The sequence below is a fragment of the Chionomys nivalis genome, chromosome 6 (assembly GCF_950005125.1).
Source record: "Chionomys nivalis chromosome 6, mChiNiv1.1, whole genome shotgun sequence".
NCBI classification, from domain to species: Eukaryota; Metazoa; Chordata; class Mammalia; order Rodentia; family Cricetidae; genus Chionomys; species Chionomys nivalis.
In genome coordinates this window covers 21,858,683-21,874,616 of record NC_080091.1, presented here as the reverse complement: position 1 = coordinate 21,874,616, position 15,934 = coordinate 21,858,683, and the positions used below count along the sequence as shown (strand labels likewise).

Below are 15,934 nucleotides of genomic sequence, written 5' to 3'. Positions count from 1 at the left end.
GTCTGCTCTGCTTTGACTAAAGGTCAGAGAGTTTGAGTCTACTCCTTGCTCTTTCAAAGTTATTGACAACAACTGTGGTAATAAAGAAGATATCCTGACTTCGGGGGCGGTTAACTGGTGTTCTGAGTATTAAGATGGCCCACAGAGGTGGATCTGTTCCACCTTGACCAAAGGTCAGAGAATTCAAGCCTATTCCTGCTCCTTCCAGGAGATCATAGGAAGTTTTTGATCCAGGGAGTGGCTGCCTACAGGATGCTTGGTCTAAGGTATGGTTGTTACAGGTCCTGTCTAAACAACAGAGTACTTAACTAAGGATACAGTTATTTGATGTCTCAAGTATTGAAGCAAGTGATTGCTGTTTGTCCTTTGTGCCATTTTAAAGCAGTCCTTCCTTTGTCTTCTTCCTCCCTCACTTTTGGATTGGGGCATATAAGAAAATATGGAAGATAAATGCGGGCACATTTCAGTATCCATTGAATTTCCCTCCAGATCTTATCCTGTGTTTCTGTCTTTTCTTTCGTATGTCTGTTTTCTACCTGCCATTTCTCAATCGACATGCTTCCCTCCGAGCATGGACGAATAAGCCGGGCAGGACCTGACTGATGTCGCCTGGATGTAGGCTATGATGCCTACTCTAAGTCACTCTGCATTGTTTAAAGTGATGATTTCCCAAGCTGCACATTGCCCTGGAAGATTCTATTTCACAAATGCTTTCGACACCATTTTGAGGATGGAGACTAACTCTGCAATTGGGTGGACACATGAGGGGTACCATCTATTCAGAACTGTGCACACAGCAGATAGACAAATGACATCACTGGGAGAGGAAAAGGGACTGTAGAGGCACATAGGTGCAATGGAACTGAATCAGGGAATCCACGCCCAGGAACTCATCAACCATACCAGACCAGGGAAACGGAGTAACTCTCACCTGAACCACACAGAGGTGAACATCACCGCCATGCTGATGACTCTCACTAGCCTTGCCACCCACCCGATCACCCTGGTTCAGCAAAGCTAGAAAGAGAACTATCTGCCATAGAGGCTTCAGCTTGGCTCCATCCCTGCTGTTAAACAGCCTACTTCATTGCTGACTGCTTCCTGTTTGCTTATGTGGACCTGCTGGCCATCTGTTGGTCTGTTCCTTCATCTGGACCTACTCCTGCTCTTGCTGGACTCTGAGCTTTGCTTTCAAACCTGTGGCCTTCTGTGGTGTGACTGCCACTATAGCCTTCCTCAAGCTCCATTTTGTTCATTTGTCTTAACTTTGGCTTCTCAGACCCGTCTGAAAGTCTCCAAAATGCCTTGCCTTTATATAAAAAGCCATTCTGCAGTCTTTACACCATATATAGAGATATTCAGTGTGTGCTGTGTAATGTGTGACCTGAGAATGTTAAAAGGGACACAGCAGTGTTTTACTCCTGAAGGGAGAGTGGACACATGATTACCCTTGGCAAGTTGAGGTGTATTAGAAGACAGGGCTTTAAGACCATGATCTGACCTTCAGCTGGGAGAGCAATCAGAAACAGTATGTTAAAAATAGCACAACAGACCAGGTGGTAGTGGCACACACCTTTAATCCCAGCACTCGGGAGGCAGAGACAGGCGGATCTCTATGAGTTCGAGGCCAGCCTGGTCTATAGAGCAAGTTCCAGGATAGGGTTCAAAACTACAGAGAAATCCTGTCCATCTTGAAAAAAAAATAGCATAACAGGGCCTTAGAGGGAAAGAGAGGCTTCCCTGTAAAACCTGGAGAGAAACTTCATCAAGAGTCAGCACAGGGGGATGGACAGCTGCCATGAAAGGGATGGCAAGAGAGGTGGGGAGGCCCAAGAGACTTCAGAGAACTCTCACGAACAAATCTGGCATTTATAAAGTTTTAGGGGCAGGGTACTTTTATAGTGTGATTTAGTTTGGGATAGCATGGAGGAGCTTAAGTTAGCCAAAGTACAGTGGAGAGAGTTCTGATTTTTTCAGGTTTCAAGATCTGATTTCCTAGAGTGATCACTGTCTTAAAGGGGTAAGCTGTAACTTACTCTAGCTATTATTAAGATTAGAATTCTCCTTGGCTGGAGGTGGTGGATCCAGGATAGCTGGGGTGTTTGGACAAATCGCTGTCAATGAAAGTGCCATGCCTTGTCAATAACCTTGACACTGAGGGACGACCAGCGATGTTTATGTTTCTCAGTGGAGCACTTTCCACACCTTCACTGGCCCCAGACACAAAGAGGAAAAGACTGCACTATGTTCTCATGGAAAATGGACCTCGGAACCACTTTTCTCTTTTAGTATTATGTTTCCAGTAATTTTAGATCACAAATATTAACACTGTGGTATTTATTGACCACCAAATTATCAGCAAAATATGAACTAACCTTTAAAGATTAAAAACTATAAACAACTCATTTAAGTAATGAGATCCTTCTGAAATAGATCCATTGGACTTTCCTCATCTATGTAATGTTACTTTATAACATTTTCCATCTTTATTTTTTTTTAACTGAATTAAAAAAGTCAAATTACAATCTGTTGGGGCAAATTGATTTTCTGAAGATACTAAATGATTAGCTAGAAATAGAAGCTGAGACACATTCACTTGAATATACTTTTATTTAGATCAACACTTACAGCATGATAGACTTTCACAAATTACTACCACGAAGCACATAATATTTAAAATATGTTGCTGTTCACAACTTGAGTATAGCATTATTACTGTTTGGTACTAGGCTCAAAGACGACATTTTGATTCCTCAGCTTTGGGATGTTTACTGACATCAATGTGATTGTCTAGTCATGCAGAGGAGAGAAATTCAAAAGCAGTTTCCTTTTCTTCTGCCAGTTCCTTCGCAGTCAGGTCCATTTTCTCACGTGAGAAATCATTAATAGGGAGGCCTTCAACAAACTTCCAGGACTTATTCTGTTAAGACAACAATTGCAAGAGATTCAAAGTTAGTGGCCTTTCAGGAGGGACCAGCCTAGCTTGAAACGGTGTCTCAAAGCACACCCGTTTTAAACTCTAACTTGAAGAGCTAGTCAGCCACCAGAGGCCACTTTTTAAAGTCACACTGGGGATGAAACCCAGCCAGAGCCTCCTGCATGCTGGGCAAGAGCTCTTTCAGAGCACATGGCCTAGAACCCAAGGCTTTAATGTGGGGAAGCGAATCTACACCATACAAATGAGTACTCATGACATGTGCACCGCCATGTCAGGGACCCCAGTGCCTCCAACCCACTGGAATGGCAAGGCTCTGTTCCTGGTGCTGATATGGACAATGTATGCACAAAATATCAGCCACATCAGACAAAGCTTCCTCTCCTGCATGACTGCTCCCTGCAGAGACCACCACATTACAGTCCGCTTCCTGTTCAGCTGTACGTAATAAAGGCTGCGTTTCTGGGATACTGATGGTGCAACTTCATCAGAGTTATAATGAACTATACCATGATGATAACAAAAAAAAGTGTTCAGTACTCTGGGTATATGAGAAAATAAGATCCTATTTATGAGTACAATATAGAGTTATTGTAATAACAAAGTGTTTAGCAGCAAGAGCTGAATCTTGCTTTCCAGATTAGTTTCAGTATTTAATTAATGACCTGGCATTAGAAAGGAGTATCTACTTTAGGGATATATATCTATCTTATAATATAATGTGTGCGCGTGCGCTTGCACGTGCACGCGTCCCTTTCACAGCACCCCACCTTGATCACAACAGGGAAGGAGTAGAGGAGGTCATCGGGGACACCATAGGAGTTGCCGTCAGAGATAACGCCCATCGACACGAACTCTCCCTGAAAAACATTTATACTATTATGGCTCATAATGTAAACAAAGTTTACACAATGAACTAACAAACTACAATGAAAACAAGAGACTTCCTTGACTGCGTGCAGAGCTGCGTGCGAGGAGCCAGAGCAATGCTGGCTCACACACACCACCTTATCCCCTGTTCCAGATCCCGTGCAGAGCGCGCCACAGCTTTACCACTCCTTAAGATTAAACATTTTTATTTATGGGTATGCATGTATCTGTGCATGCACATGTGTGCACAGGTCCCTTGGAGCTGGAGTTATAGGTGGTTGTGAGCCGCCTGACATGGGTTCTGGGAAGGAACTTGGGTCCTCTACAAGAGAAGCAAGCACTCCTAACTGCTGAGCCATCATCTCTCCATCCCCAAACACCATCCTGATTTTATAGTTGAGAATGCGATAGCCCAATCCAGGTTTTAAGAAGAATGGCTTATCACATATAACTGCCTTTAACTTGTAATATCCTTTGTGATAAATGTCATGTAACAGCTGACAACACAGCTTAGAAAGGTTCATAGCATTCCTGGGCTCCTGGGCAACCAAGGAAATGAAATGAACTGGCTTAATTGATCTTTTCACATTTTAGCACTAAGGAACAAAACTGGAAGGATGGACTGTATACACGATAACCCTCACCTCTGGGGTTCCAAACCAGATGTCTCTGATATGGTCAGAGATGGCTTTCGCGGCAGACATTGCGCTGGACAGCTTCCGAGCCTTGATGACAGCGGCACCGCGCTGTTGCACAGTCTGGGGAGGGCACAGAGACAGTGTTATCTAAGCGTGACAGCAAAATTCCCATCAGCTCCACAACGTTGCCGCCCCCATAGCTCACTGGGTTTCCTCCAATGCTAATCTTATTATCCTAATTCAGTCAACAGCCCTTTAACAAAAGTAGAAGTTTCTATAGAACATGTGACAAACTAAACACAGAGAACAGCTCTTGCTGTAAGCAAAACTAGACGGTTCAGTTTTTCTGATAAGGACAATAATCTCGACTGTTACACAACAGGTCAGATTAGATGGTGATCAACTGTCTTTTTGCGTGATCAAAAAGAACATATACAGTCCGTAGAGCAGACTGTGACATACAGCTCAAGGCCCCTGACTAGACGCTCATCTAGCAGTGTGGTTTGTCTGTCTCTGACTGACTGTTCCGACGGCCCAGGCTCTTCTTACCGTGATGAACTCTCCCTTGAGCCAGCTGTCATCTTTCAGGGCTTCATACACACCAACTTCCTTTCCTTGCAACTTCACCTTGGCATGATTGACATCTGGATACTGAGTTGATGAGTGATTTCCCCAGATAATGACATTCTTTACATCATCAGCAGTTACACCGAGTTTAAGAGCAATCTAGTTCAATTCAAAACAAACACATCAGTCAGACAATTGATTTTTATTGCAAATTGTGACTTGTTTGAAGACAGAGGCCCTTAAATAAAGGAAAAAAGCTTCTGAAATGTTAAACAAATTCAAGCTACATGGAATTCAAAAAAGGCAAATTTTATTGCTCAGCAATATCCTAAAGCATTTAAAAGTGTCAACAGCTATGAGCTTGAAGCATTACAGTGTAGAATATCTGAGAGCAGAGAGCATCCCGTAATTTGTGATTAGATTATCAGCATAGTCAGTTTAAAAACATTGATCGACAGGTCATCAGATTCTTACTACATAAATATGAGCTGTTTTATTACTGTGTATATGGGAGGCTACCTTATCAACTAGGGTCAGATACTTTAGGTATATTCATCCTATTTTGATGAATTTTTGTTACATACAATATACAAATTAATTTTTAATTAATCTTAGAGATACTGGTATAAGAAAGGGACTCACATTACCAAACTGTGGCTGTCCCTATTTTATAGACTTGGGAACTAAATTGAGAAGACTTCAGATGTGACTTCCGACAGAATAGTCACATCATAGAATTACTGAAATTAATACATACGAAGGATAACAGTTCTTGCTTCCTTAGGCGAACTTTCAAGTCTGTCATGTGGATGTGTTAAATCCTTGTAACTCTCTTCTCCCCAAGAGCAGTGCTCTGTCAAATCATCTTGTGTGCGTACACACCATGCACGTACACGCCTAGTGTTGGGTGTCACGTACACAGGAGAGTTCAGAGGTGACAAATCAATCAGGAGGAAACTAAAGCTTTCGGTTTTGAATAAATCAAGGAGTACTTTTCATGATTCATGAAAGAAAATTTTACTTTGGGTTTAACTACTTCTCATTAAAATGCTTTTTCAGAAGCTTCTATCGGCTTGAACTATGCAAGACAGACAGATGGACAGACTGAAACTGCCCAGCCAAGGGCTTGTGAGTGACCAGGAGAACTCCACTCCCGGCTCATTCATGACTTTTGCCCCAACAAGGGAATCTGTGTCACACACTGGGACAAAGTGCCATTCTGTGATGGGAAGAACCGTCCAACTTCTGTGTCTGCTAGGGCGGATCATGGAGGAGGCTTACCGGTGCCATTTCACCTCCTTCTCTGTAGGAGCTAAGTAAGGCCGGCTCACATCTACCACTGCAGCGCACTTCTCTTCCTTCATGTCTAGCTTGTCCTCTACTCTGGTCCCATCCCTTCCCAGCTACCACACTGCCTACAGCCCAAAGCATCTCACCAAATATTTAGTAACTGTCTAAATTAGCTGGGAAGTTGAAGAAGATATTTATGGTACGAGTCTTTCAACTTTAGGCTATATAGGTCTTAATAATAAAAACAGTAGCAGCAGCAAATCTTTACTGTATTTTATTATGTAACAGTATCATGGTAAGACAGTAAAATGCATTTAGTTTACTTAACACTACTGAATAGAACATATACAAGTGTTTAGTTTGTATTCAGGTCAATCCAGAAGCTCCATCATGAGTTAGCTCTGTGACTTTGGGCAGGCTCCCTGATCTCTCTGGGTCTCATGTTTCTTATCCACAAAACAAGTACAATAAAGGCCTTGCACAGTCACCACAAGAATTAAAAGCTACATATAAAGCATTAATCTTGTAGTAAAGTTAACAAATGCAAATTAGTTTATCTTTGAGTGGATATTCCAGAGTTGAAAGAGTCAACTCCCAGTGTAAGACAGTTTTTAAAAAATTTTTTTAAACTATAAATTAGTATCATTTTTTAAAAAGAGGTTGTATTTATTTCTTTTTTTAAAATGTTGAAAAATAAACCCATGTCTGCGTAAGTCCCCAACCCTCCTTTCTCCAAGCTTCTTGGGGGTGGACAAAGTGGGCCCCCTACAGCTGCTCAGTATTCTTCCTACCAGGTCTTTGCCGTCACCACCCAATATATATATATTTTATATTCCAACCAAAATGTCTCCTTCCTCCTCTCCTCCCAGTCTTCCCCCTCTGCTCCCATCCACACCTCCTCCTCCCATGGATATCAGCCTGCCATGGTATCTCTTCTGTTAAGGCTGGGTGAGGCAATTTGGTAGGAGGAGAGGGTTCCAAAAGCAAGCATCAGAGTCAGAGAACACCTGCTCTCACCGTTAGGCGAATCATAAGATGATCAGGTTACACAAATGTCACATATGTGCAGAGGGTCTAGGTCAGTCCATGCAGGCTCCCGGGTTGTCTGTTCAGCCTCTGTGAGCTCTAGGAGCCCAGGTTAGTTGATTCCTTGAGTTTTCTTGTGGTACCCTTGGCCCCTCTGGACCCTAAAATCCTTCCTCTTCCTCTTCCACAGGATTCCCCAAGCTCTGCCAAATGTTTGGCTGTTTCCCTCAGTTGCTGGGTGAAGCCTCTCTGATGACACTGGGCTAGGTACCAATTGGTTCTCACTGGTGGGACCTGCCTCATAACTAATGTTTAACTACTATATCAACCGTACTGAATTATAATTGGTACGCACACACAGATACATAAAATTGGTTCACAACTGGTTACTGAAGACAAAACTAAGGAGGTAGGCCAGCATCTAGTCAACAAACGCACAAACCAACATTTAATTATTTTAAAATCAAGAGAAGAAAAAGGTTTCAAAGCCTAAATCTTTACTTTTTTTTTGTTTGTTTGTTTGTTTGTTTTTTTTCGAGACAGGGTTTCTCTGTGGTTTTGGAGCCTGTCCTGGAACTAACTCTTGTAGACCAGGCTGGTCTCGAACTCACAAAGATCCGCCTGCCTCTGCCTCCCAAGTGCTGGGATTAAAGGCGTGCGCCACCACCGCCCGGCAAATCTTTACATTTTAAAAACCATTTTTCTTACCTGAGATTTTGCTCGGTTGTGGTCCAAGCGAGTCAGGCAACTGAAGTTCTCCTTGGGGATTGATGGGGCTGACTTGGAGGCCGTCAGGCAGTTTGTGTTCGCTGGGTTCCCCACAACAATGACCTAAGTGGGTAGGAGGCACAAAGACTCAGACCACACACCCGTCTTAGAACTGGACTAAACATGTCTAACAGGCGCCTATATATCATATTTCTATGACATGCAAGTCAGTTTCCAGCTGGCAATATCCACAATCCAAGGGAGACATCTTTATGCTTTACTATGGAGACAGATCATTCATCCATTTACCACAAAAATCAAGAAATCTAAAGTTTCATCTCAGAATTTGAGTCTCTCATAAATTTTTGTTTTTGATTTTTGAGACAGGTCTAGCCTTGCCTATCTACAAATTCACAGAGATCCACCTGCCTCCGCCTCCTGAGTACTGGGCTTAAAGATATTTCTTAAACTGGCCCAATCCTAAGAATCACCTGGGCTACTTGCTAACATACAGATTATCTTCACTTCACACTCCTCCAAATCTAATGGGTCAAACATGCACATACATCTTCACACTCCTCCAAATCTAATGGGTCAAACATGCACATACATCTTCACACTCCTCCAAATCTAATGGGTCAAACATGCACATACATCTCTTTTTAACCCGTGTGTACCAACCGCCTCCGAGTATCCCAGTGTGCGAATACTTCCCCCAACAAAGACTTTTTTGCAGAGGTGGAATTGCATGTAAACAGAACCACAAATCCTGAGCAGGCTGGATTTTGCCAGTCTAAAACCTCTGTAATCTTTTACCAAGAGGCCTGTGTGTTCCTAATTCTTGTTAATGATTACAGAGAAAGGACAGCTATTTAAGATGAAATCTACAGAAAGCAAATATGTAGACAAGTATGAAGTATAAATGGGTTACTCGTGAAGAGTGATTTTGGAGCCAGGTGGTGGTGGTGGCACATGACTTTAATCCTAGCACTCAGGAGGCAGAAGTGGATGGATCTCTGTGAGTTTGAGGCCAACCTGGTCTACAGAGCAAGTTCCAGGACAGCCAGGACTGTTACACAGAGAAACTCTGTCTTGAAAAACAAAACAAAACAAAAGCAACAAAAAACAAACAAACGAAAAAGAAAAACACCCCATACAATATGCTGCTAGTCACCTTAACGGATTTCTTCGCGTATTTCTCCAAGGCAGCACCCTGGGCCTTGAAGATTTTCACGTTTGCTTTCAGGAGGTCTTTCCTCTCCATGCCTTCTCTCCTTGGCATGGAGCCCACAAGGACAGCCACATCGAGGTCTTTGAAGGCAACCTCTTCTTTGTCTGTTGCAATGATATCTGTGGACACGGTAAAAAGCAACTTAAATGCCCAAGTTTCCCTTTTCATATTAAATGCACTTATTCTTTTAAACTGTGGTAAACAGTTATTTTTATAGTTCACATTTATATACTTTTTGGAGGCATTTAAAAAAAAAGATAATATATTCATTTAGCTCCCCAAGAACACAGGAGAAAGTCAATAATATTTTGTATTTCTTACATCAATAATTACCTCAATTAAAATAGCTCTATAGTTTTTATCATTTACATAATTATATATGATGCAGAGTCTTTGGAAACAGCATTTTTTTTTCATTTATTACCACAGATAACACAAAAGAGAAACCGATTCACCAAGCTTTTAGACTAATTACTTCAAGGATTAAGATATCAACTACAAATTGAAAATGTTTATTGGGGCACACTGTACCAGGGATAATGCTAAGGATTATATTCTATCAAATGCAATCTTCACATTTCACAGATGAAGAACTCAGGCATAAGGAAATGCTGCCACTGATAAGATAGGGAGAGCGGTCCAGAGTTCAACTAGAACGCCACAGTGTCAATCTGACAAACACATAGGACTTAGTTTTTTGACCAAGGAACATGCAATGGTGCTTTGAGTGTAATAAAAAGGCCACGGCCGAGAGTCAGAATTTCTCTACATTAAGTCTTAGGCCAGTAAACATGTCAGTCAGGTTGCTGAGTCCCTAAATGGAGGAACATAAGAAAAAAAAGTGTCCATCTTCCTTTTCCAGCCACACAACCGAATGATCTGGATAGGGAGTCTCTCCTAAGAAATGCCTGATTAGACAGAGCTTATGCTTTCCTTCAAGGTGCACAATACTGCAGACAATCCGCATCTCAATCCCCGCGCTTGGCAGATGAAAGGGGACATATGTGAGGGACCAGCTAAGGCCTAGAGCAGCACACAGCCCCGGAGAACATCCTTTGGAATGGAAGCTCTCCTGTTACAGGATGCTACTACTCTAAACAGACTAAAGTAACAACACAACGCAAGCAACCTGGAGGGATAACCCTTGGGCATATTATACCCACAGTAGATGGGGAGAAAACAGGGCTGACTTGCCACCGACCGCCTCTTGCTTTTGCACCTATTTGTTCTTGGTATCCATGTTAAAATGGAGTGTAGTTCAAAAACAACAAAAAGTACTTTTGTGAAACAATCTGACTGACAATCTTTAATAGCCTGAGAAGTTCATCCATTTCCTCTGACCTCCCGACTCACCTTTCAGGAGGGGAAGGGCACAGTCTTGAAGTTCCATCAGGACGCCGTCCAGAACCCCCATCATGGGGGTGATGTCCAGCAGCACAAGGACGATAGGCTGCCGAAGAGCAAGGCAGCAGTGTTGGTGTTGGTCCGGCACTCGCTCTCACGCAAAGCCCTGCCCTAGTTTTTGTTTGTATATATTTAGCTTCCACTGATCAGTCATAGTTACGAAGGGAAATGCCAGAGCTTGCTTGTATTAGCGGCTATAGGTATGATTCCATTTTAGAACAGCTACAATATCTGACATGAAGGGAAAACTCAACTATCTGTAGTTCACGAGAAAGGATCAATACTTTAGAAAAGGATTTTAGTGTGCAGAAATCAGACTTGCTAGAATCGGGGGTGCCTGTTTTCTGTGCGGTAGATTTCTCGTCTGATTATGTGGGTTCAGAACAGCATCCCTGGAGAGGAAGGGCAGATTCGACGACTCTCTCACAGGACTCCCCCTCCCACAGCTCCTCTCATCAGTGACACTGACTGTCACCTGCTGGCTGCACTAAGCAGAGTAAACACCAGGTGGGAGAACTCAGTGCCTGCAGGGCAACCTATAAACACCTTACTAGCTTCTACACAGCCAAGGGCTTATGGCAGTGTTGGGACTGCCGACTCTATTCGTTCATCGTTGGTAGCTACACACAGCACACTACAACGCCGAGGTTTATAGATGGGCCCTACCTGGTCTTTACCAAAGACAGATCCATTTCCAATACTGTACAACAGCGAGTACGCAATCTGACCAGCTGCTCCAGTCACGAGGACTCTGATTGGCTCTGACTGCAACGAGAAAGACCCAGTCACAGCTTATTAAAGTGTTAATAAGGCAACACGTGCTTTAAAAGCAAGTGTGAGGTCGTCAGGTCTTCTCCTGACTAGCTGCGTAGGAACTAAGGTACAGGCTTGTTTTCAGCAAAGGTAGCACACACAAATGAGCTACGCAATTACCAAGCGTGTCCTTCGCTGGCACACTTAGGAAAAATGCACAACTACATTACTTATTACTTATGCAACTGTGTCCATCTTTGGGGGATATTTTGCCAAAAACTAGGCCCCCAATGTCACATCCATATTATGAGGTGAGAGATACGATCCCTGGAAGGTCAGAGGAGTCACAGATCTTTATCATGCAAATTCCGACTCCACCTCATCAGAATCCTGCACAGTGGAAGTGTAGCACCGACTAAAACTTTCCCTTTAAACTAAATAAGGCAATCCTGTTTTGACTTGCCTAACCAAAGAGCAAAAACAAGCCTGTACTTATTTAGAGGCAGGGTCTCCCTCTGTAGATCCGGCTGGCCACGAACTTACAGAGACATTAAAAGAGCGCACCACTATGCTCAGTGGTAAGCCCTTATTTTAAAAACTATATTTATTTAAAGTATATGGGGTGGTGTACACATGACACAGCACTGTAGGGGTTGGTTTGTTCCTTCTGTTTTGTGGGTCCTGGGCGTTGAACTCAGGTCGTCAGACTTGGCAGCAAGTTCCCTTTACCCGCTGAGCCATCTTGCTGGTCCAAACCTTTAATTTTCTTTTCAAGGAGAAAATTATTAGTATCTGGAATATAATAAATTTTAGTATTAAATATTGTACTAAATCACGACAGCATAGCTGACAATCTGGTTCAAAGGGAAAAGTATGCTTTAAAAGAAGGAAGAGAAACCATAAAAAAAGCACAACAGTTATATAATAGAAAAAAAGCGCAGTCTCCAGGCTAAGAGGCTCTGAATAAAATAAGACACAGACTAAAATAACAGCTGTATTCAAAATGACGGCTGAGTAATGGAAAAAGGCTTAGTGAATTTATAGAATGGAATCGAGATAAGCTCTTCCCTTCCTTGACAATGCTGAGCGCTGTACTGGTACTCCGTGTTACCCTGGTCCCTCCGCGCATGAAGAAATGACCCATTAAACATTGATTTCTCTTTTAGAGCAGCCTCTTCTAGGTGAGCCATCTGTCAGAGATGGAAAGCTGGGCGCCTGAAATCAGCAGCACGCAGGAACTTGGTCCCCACAGATACAAATAAATAAATAAATTCAGGAAATAAGTATTGTTATAAAGAAATAAATTTGATCATAGTAGATTTTACTTGCATTTCTTCTTCAGAAAACATGCCCAGGATAGGAGTAGAAAAATATAACCAAAGATAAAACCCCAGAAAGCTATGGAGAAAGATTCCTCTTGATCCCTGGATCTCTCCCCTATTCTTTCCATATCTCTAGATATATTAAATCTAATATCCACATAAGCCAATTTTAATAAAAATATGCATCTATAATAGTATGTACTTAATAAGACATGTATCTATGTCCAAAACAAACTATATGTATGACTAGCACACATTATCCTATACAGTTACTTTCTGCTATACACAGATCTACAACAGCTGTGTTCTGAGATATCATGATTAGGAACTATTACTATTATATATATTATACATATATATTTCATCTAGTTATCTTTCCCCTTGAAGCTGAGAAATGAGAAGGGAGACGCTGCTTCCCTCTTCTGGGGGCTCTGCCATTTCATCTTCCTATCGTCTGAATTCGAGTCACTGCTACACCTCAGCTGACAGAGAAGAACAGGTGCAAGCTGGGTAAGAAATGAGGGGGAGCCAGAAGGTGGCTGTGCACACCTTTCATCCCAGCACTAGGGACGAGGCCATCCTAGTCAACAGAGAGTTCTAGAATAGCCAAGGTTACACAGAGAAACCGCCCTGAGAAAGAAAAAGAAAAAAAAAAACACCCCCAAAACAAAACAAACAAACAGAAATGAGAAAGTGCCGACCACATCTATAAAGCTTAACCTTCCAGAAAGTCTAGTTAGAACAGAGTGATATAGCCATTTATCAACAAGGTGTTCCCAGTATCACAGTCGGCAGTGAAGAGGCGGTGGCCACCTAACCAACAGCTGATTCTACCTCTGCAGGCTCTTTCTGTGTCTGGGAACTGGCATCTTAAGGGCTCCCTTCGTATCTGCAAGACGATGATGAAATAGGTAAGGGAAACACCAGTTTGGTTCTCTCTGCTCCCCTGAGACACTGCAGTTGGAAAGCAGGAGGGTAGGAGAGTCCTGCTGACTTCCCACAATGCAACAGTGCCCATGCAGATTACTATTCTCTACTCAGATATCTGGGCATTCTGCCCAGATCCAAAAAGGAATGGCTTCTCTTTTGGCAGGGCATTAATGACCTTCCTGGGGATACAGGCTGTCTTAAAAATGTGCTACTTGATTGAAAAGCTTGAATTTTAGTAATACATCCCTCTCTTTACTTTCTAGCTTACAGGTATTATTGCAATACAAAAGAGAAGAAGCGGTGTCATTTAGAGTCCTCCAGGTGAATTTTTAGGTCACTCCTTTCTGGACAATGACAAAGAGTTCCTCTAAAAATGCTTTTGATTGGCTTACAAAAAAAACAGCTCTTTTCCTTCAGGGTCTCCCTCCACTGCCCTGGCTAGCTGGAGCTTGGTACACAAGGTAGGCTGGTTTTGAAATCCTACGAGTTCCATGTGTCTCTGCCTCCCAAGAGCTGCGACTGAAGGAATGTACCACCATCCTGAGTGGAGCTCACCACTTTTTTCTAAATCAGTAATTTGCCCACGTACTCTTCCCAGGAGGCAAGAAGGTTCTGAATCATGTGCAATTGCAACATGACAGACCTCTTCTTCCTGGACTGTCTCATGTCATCTGGCGCAGATGTGACCTTCTAGGGGTTCTGTCGACTGTATAGGGAATGCAACACTATAATCAGGGGCCATGGATCTCCATGACCTTGGGAAATCAATGACCTTGCCAGGTTGTTTTAAGAGCAGAGTTGCCAAATGCATACACAGTCAAGGTAAAATGGGAAGAATAAGAGACCCTGGGTGCAAATCTTGTGACCTTGAGAACTCACATTCTGGTCTCAAAAACTAAATTTTAATATTTCAAGTGGGATCTTGGCTGTGATTACTTTTTAAAAGGTTTTCATCTTGACCTAATATTCTAAAGTCTGAAGTTCTTGGATAACTACCCCCGTTTTATGACTAAAACCACTATAGCAGAAACCGCTTAGGCCATAATTTAAATTACTACTCATGTGCCCAAACAACTAAGCAATAGTTACTGGGAATTAGCAGTTGTCCCCTTGGGGTCTCATAGAGGCTGAGACCTTTTGTCCTTGCTTTGACACGTCTTTTTGGATTCTGCGAAATTTACAATTCTTCCAAATATTTTCTCACACTCCCCCCATCTTGAGATTACAGGAGAAAAAGTATCTTCAAAATATAAACTCTAAAGTACTGTAGCAATTTCCACTGGTGATAAATGTCACCTTCAAACAGCACGCAGACTATTCCTACGTCAGAGTCTCTTCACACACCCCCACCCCCTTCAGGCGGGACAAGACAGGAAGATCCAGCCATATAGAGCTTCAACAAGATGGTTGCGTTACATCGGCAAGAAGGTATTCTGCAACGCATGACAGAATAGTAAAAAATATCCACCCAATTGTTTCTAAAGAGTCCTAGCATTACAAAAAGAAGATCAAGAATAGCTGTAACATTTTTTCCTTTGAAATTAGATATGGCGAATACATGTCTCCTGAAAACTGGGATCATAACCTAGAGCACTGCTTAACCTCAATATCACAGGCCTACTCCTTCCAAGAGCTTAAGAGGCAAAATAGAGGTTAGGACCCAATTCTTTCCCTCCAACCAAATCTCATCCCCGTCAAATTCTTTAACGTCCTTCAGAGAAAATTTTGTTCCTCAGCCATGCGTCAGGATTGAGACGCCTCTCTCCAAGGACAGCGACTTCTCTAGAGTCCTTTTAAGAGACCCTAAATGGAAGCGAACCCCTTTCCAATTACTGGGTTACTGCGACAGTCCGGAGGATGAGTCGGGTTTTGCAAACGGTGAGAAAGACAGCGCCTGGCATTAGGGCTTTTCTAAAGGGCATCAAGGCCAGGCTGCGACCGAGAGGATCCTGCTGCAGGATCCGGGAGCCCACACTCACCATTATTAAGAACTGCGACGACGATTTCTGCACCTGCAATGCAATCTCCAGGAGTCAGGTCACCTCTACAGCAGAACCGTTTCTGGGAGAGAGAGTTGTGCTAGCCAGGAAAGGTTCGGCTGGTTTGCCCCACACTTTCTGGGAAGTGTAGTTCATCCGGAGGATCTCTGGCCCCCACCTCCGTGCACTCCTGCCAGTGAGAAACTACAATTCCCGAAAGCCCCTTCCTTCGGCTCCCTTCGCGGATTGCAAAGTAGTCCCCGGGTTTGAGCCTCTGTGAT

The 15,934-nt window shown here is 42.8% G+C and overlaps 1 protein-coding gene across 1 annotated transcript; it reads right to left on the bottom strand.

Moving 5' to 3' along the window:
* Positions 1-2,591: 2,591 nt before the first annotated feature.
* Mdh1 (malate dehydrogenase 1) lies at positions 2,592-15,812 on the bottom strand. The gene is made up of 9 exons (XM_057772369.1): positions 15,654-15,812; positions 11,336-11,434; positions 10,619-10,715; positions 9,209-9,384; positions 8,035-8,157; positions 4,993-5,169; positions 4,450-4,563; positions 3,706-3,795; positions 2,592-2,920 (listed from the first exon to the last, which is right to left on the bottom strand). The coding sequence occupies exons 1-9, from the start codon at positions 15,654-15,656 to the stop codon at positions 2,795-2,797; spliced, it is 1,005 nt and encodes a 334-aa protein (XP_057628352.1). The 5' UTR covers positions 15,657-15,812; the 3' UTR covers positions 2,592-2,794.
* Between the last annotated feature and the right edge of the window lie 122 nt (positions 15,813-15,934).

Bases quoted from the DNA above. Each gene is read 5' to 3' on its own strand.
- Mdh1 (XM_057772369.1), bottom strand. The intron at 5,170-8,034 runs GTAAGAAAAATG...GAATTGAACTAG, and splicing joins ACAACCGAGCAAAATCTCAG to ATTGCTCTTAAACTCGGTGT. The intron at 2,921-3,705 runs GTGGGGTGCTGT...TTGTCTTAACAG, and splicing joins CCTTCCCTGTTGTGATCAAG to AATAAGTCCTGGAAGTTTGT.